Source organism: Thermobia domestica, chromosome 6, assembly GCF_964235325.1.
Source record: "Thermobia domestica chromosome 6, izTheDome1.hap1.1, whole genome shotgun sequence".
NCBI classification, from domain to species: Eukaryota; Metazoa; Arthropoda; class Insecta; order Zygentoma; family Lepismatidae; genus Thermobia; species Thermobia domestica.
Window position 1 is genome coordinate 77,018,029 of NC_137459.1, and position 10,472 is coordinate 77,028,500.

General features: G+C 41.2%; 1 protein-coding gene across 1 annotated transcript; it reads left to right on the forward strand.

Annotated features, from left to right (window-relative positions):
- Positions 1 to 7,295: 7,295 nt before the first annotated feature.
- On the forward strand, positions 7,296 to 7,859 carry LOC145687211 (uncharacterized). Its single transcript, XM_081760682.1, has one exon. The coding sequence runs from the start codon at positions 7,296 to 7,298 to the stop codon at positions 7,857 to 7,859; it is 564 nt and encodes a 187-aa protein (XP_081616808.1).
- The last annotated feature ends 2,613 nt before the right edge of the window (positions 7,860 to 10,472 follow it).

Consider the following 10,472-nt stretch of genomic DNA (forward strand, 5'->3'; position numbering starts at 1 on the left):
ACATTACAGAAAATCACAATGATAATTAAAATGTGAAAAGTGTGTTTTTAAGAAATAAGTAGGTCACAAGGGGTAGCTAAACACGCTTCTCTGATTCCCCTTACGTCCCCCTGTCCCGTCATAAGAAAACTTGGTATATCAGGCGCGAGCCTATATTTTTGTCATGAAATAGGAAAATATAAAAACAATTGGCAGGGCAGAGACAAGGTAGTTCGAGGTTGGTTTTCAAAACGCGAAGCGACAAGGTAGTTTTCTCTGGACGCATATAGCGGCTGTACAGTGCTTATCGTGGTGGTGCATTTTGGACAGTGCGTTTTGTGTTGCGACAATCTTACAGAGTTGATTAATTGTTAACCATGAATTGTATTTACATGTGTTACTTCAAACTCAAAACAATATTAGCAATATTGTAAGTTTCATACAGTTTTTTTTTCTTCCTGAAACTTTCATAAAAAAACAGCTCTGGACGCGATCACTTGCTAAAAAAAACATTAAACTCTGTTTCGACTAGCTAGTAAACTCTTCGCTAGCCAGACAGACTAGTACACACAGATATATTCGTATTTATCTTCATTATCTTCATATTTAAAGTGCTTTTTATTCTTATTGTTGTAACATGTGTGTGAGCCGCGGGAATTAACTGTGCCATTTCCAACTGCATCAGCGAACTCATAAACACACTAACATGGTGCAACGAGTGTCTGTACCATAACACGATAGAAGTGCTGGTCAACAGCTAGGCCATTTAATACGGACACCTCGAAAACTCTGGCGAGACGGCGACAGAGGCTGCAAGATTCTCGAGACCAGCAGAGATCATCTCATCATGCTGCTGCAGGTCCAGTGAGACGGTGAAGAGTCCACCAGAGGAGAACTACAAGCAACAGAGCATGCCAATGGGAAGAGGTGTGCCGACGTTGGATGCTGACTTCCAGGAAGGACCAAGGATGAATACGACGACGACAACGCCGAATGCAACAGAACACTAAGATTACGTGCACGAACAATATCCGGTAAAACCAAAAGGCCTTAAGAGAGTAAAAAATTTCAGCGCTTAAAAATTGTTTTAATCTTATAAAGAAATTTATTAGTGAGTGATATTTTGTACCGTGTGTGTTTCTCGTGTGAAATTGAAAATTAAATGGTTTCTACCAGGATCTCTTTCGTCTTTCTTGGACTTCTCCAGGAGAACCAAGGTATGTGCAAGAAATTTATAAATGTACCCTGTTTTATTTCAGCTGCTGGGAGTATGCAGAGCCTATGAGGCATGAAAGCCAGTAACTTTTTGTTGTTGTTGTTGCGTGGGTAATCTATTTGGTGATTTCACCTGGAATTAAAACTACATATCCTTGAAATTCAGAGTCTCATGTTCACCAAAATTTAACGTATTATTTTTATTTGGCAAATTATTTTATTTTATTTTTTTATTATTATTATTATTTTTACTTTTGCTCTACCGATTAGTTGGTGTGTAAGAGGTATCTGTCTGGGCCTTCAGCCATCTTATTAATATTAATTAATTATAATAATTTCCCCCACTTCTCATATTCCTCCTCAGATACCTCCTCTGCATCCCACAAAACGTGGCTTTCCCTGGCGCGTGGGGCCCGTTCACTCCAGGTGAAATTATATTCCCCTTTGTATCTTTGTTTTGCTAAGAAGCTTAGTGGCGTGTAAAAGTAACTTCATTTTGTTTTTCTTTCTTTGGATATTGCTTTGAATGAAGCCACAAGCAACCAAAGGATTACCCACAACGTTCATGCCATTAATATAAGCCTTCCGCGGATCAGTTTAATTTTATTTACAGTTTTGACGCGCAGAGACATCAAGGGAATTTAATGTGTTTATTTTGTTGTTTTTTTTCTTGCATTTATTGTTTTTTTGTGTGTGATTTAGAGATATATCTGATTTGTTTATAATTTTGAAGGGGGATCCAATTCTATTATTTAGAGCAGTTAGGACACATTAGAGTTTCGAAATCTTTGTTTGTGTTTTGATGGTATTGACACGAAGTCAAACTAGAAAAATGGAAGAGTTCGCGGGTGAAAATTTTAACCAGCTAGGAGAGTTTGTTGAAAATTTAGAATCACATTTCGAAGATCGCGTTGACACTGCCCAGACTTCTCCAAGGCAGGAAGTAGAAGCTGTAGTTGTACACACTGAGGATGTTAGGATCACTGAACCGGAGCAAGTAAGGGAACTTGTTCCGAGTACCTCCGCGCAAGTCACAGGTAACACGACCGACCCGTGTCTCATGTCACTAATGACAATGTTGAAGGGAATTTCAGAGAAGCTAGAAAATCAGGAAAAGAAACAGGAGAAAGTAATGCAGGAAATTACAGGCCAATTAGGCAATCATGAACGAAGACAAGAGGAGATAGCTAGGAAGTTGGAGCAACAGGAATAGAGACAGGAGCAGGCTAGCCAGAAACTATTACAAATATTAGAAACCGTAGAGAAGGAAATAACAGTTAGTATTAGACAAGAGTTAATGCAAAATGTCCAGAAACTCGAGGCTCAGATAACTTCTACTGCGGGCAACCTGGACACGAGAATCACTGCGTCCTGTCAAGAGCTGAAGGACTCGATTCAGGAGACGTATGAACGAGTTCGTCAGTTAGAGATAAATGCGGGAAATAGGATTGAAGAAGTGACTGAAGCTCTTAGTTCAGACCTCGTGAAGGTAGATCGCGAAGTAAACCATTTGAATAGTGAAGTAGAGAAAGTAGGTGAAAACGTCACTGAAGTAAACAATCATGTGCAGGGCGTAAGAGAACATGTTGGAAATTTGACAGGCAGACTAGATGGTGTGGAGAGCACTGTAGGCCAGCTGCAGTCCAAGCTGAGACGGGCCGAGTTACGCTGGGAAGAACAGTTAGAACTGTTGCGTGATTCTGTCAGGGAGAGAAGTAGTGACGAGAATGTCTCAGCCTCTGTCTCGAATACGAGAGCCGAGTCCCCTGTAGCCGGCCCAAGTAACTCGAGACAGACGTCGGAAATTTCGAGACAGGAGAGCTCGAGTGCACACACTGCCTTCTCAACGAACCCAGGACCACAGCCATGCCAGATTGCGTCAGCTTTAGGGTTTCTCCATCGAGATTTGTCTCTTCCAACGTTTGATGGTACTGAGACCGAGGTCCAGGCGCATAACTTCCTGTTAGAATTAGACAGTTATTTTGAGCTCACTGGCGTACCAGAAGAGCGTCGTTTAGCCTTCACCAAGAGGTGTTTAAGGGCATCTCGCGTAGATGGTATTAGGTGACGTCAGTGAAGTGCCGGACTTACCAAGAACTAGTTACTCAATTTCGCAAGACCTACCTTAGCGAGGAAAAACTAGCTAACCTTCGTGCTTCAATATTGACATCTCGTTTTGAGACACGGGGAAACAAGAAAACGACCGAGTATTTGCTCGAGCTGCTCCATACGAACAGCATATTGGACCCACCCTTACCACAACAGGTGTTACTTAAAGTCCTTCCAAGGCAGCTTCCATTTTCCATTTACCGCTGCATTGTATCCTCGAAGCCACGTACTATTGAAGAGTTACTGGGAATCGTTGGTGAACTCCAGAGTACGTATCAGCCTCCGAGTAGTAACAGCAGGAGGGGAATTAACATGTTGGCAGTTGAAGAAGGGGAGAGAAGGCAGTCACCCCCTCCTCCGAGAAACAATAGGCCGAGTAATCCCTCACGAGTAAACAGAAGGCAACATATGAATAATGGGCCTTATCAACAGAGGGGCAGTAGAGGCACACCGCGTAATGCTGACAATAATGAGAGAGAAGGAGAAAGTTGGCAACAGCGCGGCAGCGGTATGCACCGTCGATACAGCAGGGCGTCTAGGGGAGCTAACGGTGGTCGTAGAGGTCAGAGGCGTGACCGGAATGTAGGTCGGAACTACAACAACAACACAGGAAATAGAAGTGACTATGCGCAGGAGATCAATGAACTGCATGCACAAGAGCAAAGGGCTGGTCAGCAGTCGAGATCTCAGCCGTCTCGTGGCCATTCGAGATCTAACAGCCCGAACAATGCGAGAAACTGAGGTTTCCTCGCACCTCTTCAGAAAAGCGTTAGGGAAGATTATTGTGTGAATATTCCTTCTGAGCTGGCAAATGTAAATTCTGAGGACGTGCGTAATATACATATATTATGTGACACACACAGCGGAAACTGTGAAACAACAGTTAAGGAAGTTGAAAATAATGTAGAAATTGTAGAGATTGATAATTGTAAGAAGTGTGATGAAATAATTAGTAAAAAACACTTTGCCCATGAAGAAAATACCGACGTTCGTCAACAGGAAATTTGTTTATTGTTAAAAGATGGGAAAAGAATTAGTTTGGATAGAAAACAATTTGATGAGACGAACGCGATATTACGTGATCTCCTTGACTCTAGTACTGGGAATTTACCCTCAAACAATGTAATTATTTTGCCGGAAGTAGAAATTGTTTTGTTTGGGGAGAAGATAATGACATTATTAGACAGTGGGGCGACCATATGCGCTTTGTCGCAGTCTTTGTGGGAACGCGTGAAGGAGCGCAAGCCCCAACCAGCTTTCATTAAGTCCACCAATATTAGGGTTACTTCAGCTTTTGGTAAATCAGTAGCCTCGATTCTGGGACAAGCGATGTTGGAGATAGAGATCGATGGTAGAGATTATTATACAACTGGAATAATCGTGAAAGGGCTAAACAGAGATCTAATTTTGGGCTCACAATTCTTTTCATAAAGTAGAGGGATTTTTAATTATGAAGAGAATATGTTACAGCTTAACCATCCCCACAGAACAGAGGTTTCTTTTCGCGATATTCAAATTGAAGAAGATGAATTGATAATAAGAAAATTAACCTGGGAGTTCGATGACGGGACGGTGGATTTATATAATCCCGGTCTAAGTAGTATGTGCGTGTCGAGTCGGGACCGCATACTAACGTTCAGCTGGAATTGCTTAATGCAGGAGAATATCGCCAGATGGAGTCGACAACACTGCGCACGAGGTTGGATGATGGAAGATTCCCAACCACCGCTGAACTGGCGAATGTAGTATACTCGCCCCAAGAGTGGAAGAAAGTTCGAACCCAGGCTACACCATCAGAGATTCGTGAGCATGTCGAAAAGTATACCGAATTGACTGGGGATGAGAAAAGACAGTTATACGAAGTGCTCTACAACCATAGGGAGATATTTGACGAAAAGCCCGGATGCATTAAGAATACGAACACACCATTGAGGTCACAGATGACAGGCCCCTAAAAGCTAGGATGTATCCATATGCACTGAAGCATAAGACCCAGGTGACCAACACCATAAATCGGTGGGTGGCGTGGAATATAGTGAAGAAATTTCCTACTTCATATACTAACCCGTTGGTAGTAGTGCCAAAGAAGGATGGCAAATTACGCATATGTATTGACGCGAGAAAATTGTCAGAGATCACGCGTAGTCAATACGACCCGCCTATACCAGCACTTTGTACGCTCCGAGACTTATGTGATAGACGTTACTTCACATCGGTGGACGCAGTAGAAAGTTTTACGCAAATACCAGTACATAGAGATAGCCAGAAGTACTTAGGTTTTCTTCATGAGGGCATTACATATGTGTTTGTTAAACTTCCTTTCGGAACGAAGCAAAGTCTAGCTTCATGTGTTCGTGCGATCGATTCGATCCTAGGAGATGAATGTAAGGAGTTCAGCGGCCACTACGTCGATGACGTAATAGTTGTCAGCTTTTCGTACGAAGAACACATGTACCACCTAGATAAGGTGCTAGGAAATTTACGTGCAGGTGGGATAACCAAGCGGGTTAAAAAGTGTCAATTCGCTAGACAGAGAATTAGCGTGTTAGGTTATGAAATTTCGCCTGAGGGCATAGAAAAGTCGCCTGAGAAAATGGATAAAGTAATGTCATTCAGAAGACCACGTAACATACGTGAATTACGTAGTTTCATTGGCTATTGCCAATTTTATAGAATATTTAGCACGCAATACTCAGAAATACTCTTTCCGTTTTCCAACTACTAAAGAAGGGAGTGAAGTTTCAATGGCTTCCGTGCCATGAGGAAGCATTCAACCGTGTCAGGGAAGTCTTCCTGCAGAAAGTAGTTTTGAAGAAACCACTCCCCGACAGACAGCTAATATTGGAATGCGATGCATCCGATGTGAGCTGTTCGTCGCATTTATATCAATTAGATGAAGATGGGAACATTCGCGTGATAGGTATGACGTCACGAGTCTTCAACTCCGCGGAACGTCATTATGGAATCACTGAGCGTGAGTGCGCAGCGGTGATTGATGGGGTGAACAAATTCAAGCATTATTTGGTGGGTAACTTCTTTAAAATTCGTTCAGACCATCAATCACTTCGTTTCTTGTCGCTGTGCAGACTCACCTCACAGAGGCTAGCAAGATGGGTACTCTCACTCAGCGTACTTTCTTTCGAATTTGAGTACGTCACATTGAAAGAAAATCTGAGCGATTACATGTCGAGATACCCACCCAACACTGGGAAGAAATTCGATGAAAACAAGAAGTTCGTAATAAACGAGTCCTTACTGACCATACTAATTCAGATCCCCGGAAAACTTAGGTAACTGGTAGCCATCTTACCGGAAATGCAGTCATCGGACCCAGTGTTTGGGGAAATAAATTAAAAATTACAAGAGCACGACAAGTCAGGAAATATAGAAAGCAGCAACCACCAGTATTTGATCTCCAATGGACGGTTATGCAAGCGTGACCGTGATGGTTTACGTATTTGCATACCGGAAGTGCTTGTGCAGCCATTATTGGAATATTATCACGACGAACGTGGACATCTGTCCACCAGCAAACTGGTGTCAATGCTATCTGAGTATTTTGTAATGCTATCTGAGTATTTTGTGGCCAAAGATGCGAAATGCAATCAGGAAGTTTACAGCTTCATGTGGCACATGTCAGACATTAGCCACATGTTTATTAGCCGGGACCACTGAATCCTGTGTTAGTCAACAGACACAGCTACATGATCTGTCTCGATTGGCTAGGGCCACTTCCGGTCGGGGTAGGTAATGTCAGCTACGTTCTCGTCTGTGTGGATGCTTTCTCGAAGCTGATTGGTCTGTTTCCTTGCAGAAAAGCCACCACAAATTCTGCAATCAGAAAATTGAAGGAATTCCTTAAACTGTGCCCGTCAGTGGAGGTAGTTCTGACGGATAATGGGACACAGTTCACCAGTGCCAGGTGGAAGAAAGAACTCATGGAGTTAGGCATAAAACCCATCTATAGTACAACATATTATCCGCAGGGGAATATGGCGGAAGTAGGGGTACGATCGACAGTGAGAATGTTACGTAAACTGTGCCATGACAAGCAGCGTGAATGGCCAAAACATCTTGAGAAAATAGAGAAATGCTTAAACGCTTCTGTACATCTGTCGACTGGCCTAAGTCCGTATGAAGAGCATTTCGGACAGTCACCATCAAAAGAAATCGCTAAACTATTTGAAGTTCCAGAGTTAGAGAAACACAAGAGCCTACAATACTATTCAGAGATAGCGGCCCGGAACTTAAAGAAATCTGCACAAGAGAGAAAGAAACACTTTGATAAACGTCACCAAACTGTGCATTTCGAAGTTGACGACTTAGTGTTGGTGCGCTGCTTTTCAAAGTCAGATGCTTTCTCTGGTGTAACCAAGAAACTCTTATTTTTATACTCGGGACCCTATTCTGTCTTATTCAAGACAGATAAGAATGTATACTCGCTGGGAGATCCGGCCACTAAAGAGTATATCATGAAGAGAAACGCCTTCCACCTGAAGAAGTATGTGGAACGTGGAAGAACAACACAGCAGGGTGTTGCAGGCCAGCCTGAGTAAAAAAAAAAAAAGTCAGCTTTTTACCTGAAAGGGACTTCCTTCTTCCTCTCGAGCGAGACCCTCAGAAAAGGTGACCGAGAGAAAGATCATTATCTTTGTGTATATATATATATATATTGTTGTTAGGTAGTGCTGTATTTTTGCTTCTCTTTTCGTGTATTTAGATTTTCAGTGTTTATTTATATCTAGTGTTTATGTTTTTGCTCGTCAATATCAAGTAAAACTATTCACTCTTTTAAGAATCTGCAATGTTTATATAAATAACCTTGCATCTTCTCTCAAGGGGAATAGTATGTATAGTGCATACATATACCTATTTTATATATCAACTTTTTGCCCTATTTGCATATGGGATATTTAAATTTTAGTGTTATATTTACATTTAATTTTAAAATAAAGGATTAGGTGTGGAATCATTAATCAGATTTAAATTTGTTTATATATATTATTATGTTATTTATCGTGAAGTGAAGCATATAATTATGTATATTCAGTTTTCATTTAGATATTAATCGTATGCATCATGTATTTTGAAGAGAATCCAAGCTTCAGTATCTCGTTCTGGAAGAACGTAGAGTTTTTTTTAAAGAATAGTTTCAAAGCAGAGTCTTGTGTGGACGCAGAAGCTAGGTGGTCTGGAAGAGAACAGTGAAGAATAGTATCCATCTAACTTTCCTGTTTATAGACGTACCTAGGCACATGGAGTATATGTCAAGATATGGATTCATATATTTAGTCTTTTCTGCGTGAGGAAGTAACATTTCCGTTCGGTGCCGGAGTGCCCGAAAAATCTATTGTTACTTGAAGGAGCTGGAACCTAGCATGTACATGTTGAAACGGAGAATACAAAGACGTGTGACTTTTGCAAACCACGCCTACAAGTCACACATATTAGTATGCAAGCTTCTGTATACCAACGGACGTCTCTTGCTGGCGCAGCGAATCCTCTAATTTCAAACTATACTTGAGAAGCTATGATTCGGTGCTATTCCTGTTAACAGTCTTCACCCCCTTTGTGTAGAGATGTTCCACACATAATTATTTATTTATATGTTTAAAGTTCTCTTGATGTATTCGATATGATTTTTGTTTACTAAATTAGGTCGTAGCTAGTTTTAGCATTTATTATTGTAAAATAAAAGGCTTATATTGAAAAGGGTAGTAGCTCCCACAGTACGTGAATGAAATAGGATACGTAAGAGCCATGCCACCATGTTCCAGCAGACGTTCCCTGCAGGAGGGACAAGACGACAGAAAGAATTTTCATTTGTAACTTATTAACTATCAGATGACAGCACTTGGTATTTACAATATATGCACATTTTTACTTATAGAGTCATTTTGTAATGAGTTTAAACAGGTCTTGTGCTGAAATACATTATAAACAAGAAAAATCAGTACTCAAAGAACCTCTGTCACCCCTCTCATACAGGTGGGAACCTTTCGAAGTCACTCACCAGGTGTCTTCCTGGGATGGACACAAGAAAGGGTGAGAGAGGACAGTCATTTTAAAAATTTCAAATGTTTATACAGTGCTTTTTCATTCAAATTTAATATAAAATATCAATTAGCAGGTATGAGTAGAAAGCTGCATGTTTGTACTTTCAAGTGATAGCAGCAACTTCGTGATTAGACATTACAGAAAATCGCAATGATAATAAAAGGTGAAAAAGTGTGTTTTTAAGAAATAAGTAGGTCACAAGGGGTAGCTAAACACGCTTCTCTGATTCCCCTTACGTCCCCCTGTCCCGTCATAAGAAAACTTGGTATATCAGGCACGAGCCTATATTTTTATCCTGAAATGGGAAAATATAAAAACAATTGGCAGGGCAGAGACAAGGTTGTTCGAGGTTGGTTTTCAAAACGCGAAGCGACAAGGTAGTTTTCTCTGGACGCATATAGCGGGGGTACAGTGCTTATCGTGGTGGTGCATTTTGGACAGTGCGTTTTGTGTTGTGACAATATTACAGAGTTGATTAATTGTTAACCATGAATTGTGTTTACATGTGTTACTTCAAACTCAAAACAAGATTAGCAATATTATAAATAAGTTTCATACAGTTTTTTCTTTCTGAAACTTTCATAAAAAAACAGCTCTGGACGCGATCACTTGCTAAAAAAAACATTAAACTCTGTTTCGACTAGCCAGTAAACTCTACGCTAGCCAGACACACTAGTACACACAGATATATTCGTATTTATCTTCATTATCTTCATATTTAAAGTGCTTTTTATTCTTATTGTTTTAACATGTGTGTGAGCCGCGGGAATTAACTGTGCCATTTCCAACTGCATCAGCGAACGCATAAACACACTAACATGGTGCAACGAGTGTCTGTACCATAACACGATAGAAGTGCTGGTCAACAGCTAGGCCATTTAATACGGACACCTCGAAAACTCCGGCGAGACAGCGACAGAGGCTGCAAGATTCTTGAGACCAGCAGAGATCATCTCATCATGCTGCTGCAGGTCCAGTGAGAAAGTGAAGAGTCCACCAGAGGAGAACTACAAGCAACAGAGCATGCCAATGGGAAGAGGTGTGCCGACGTTGGATGCTGACTTCCAGGAAGGACCAAGGATGAATACGACGACGACAACGCCGAATGCAAC

Bases quoted from the DNA above. Each gene is read 5' to 3' on its own strand.
- LOC145687211 (XM_081760682.1), top strand. From the start codon at position 7,296: ATGGCGGAAGTAGGGGTACGATCGACAGTGAGAATGTTACGTAAACTG.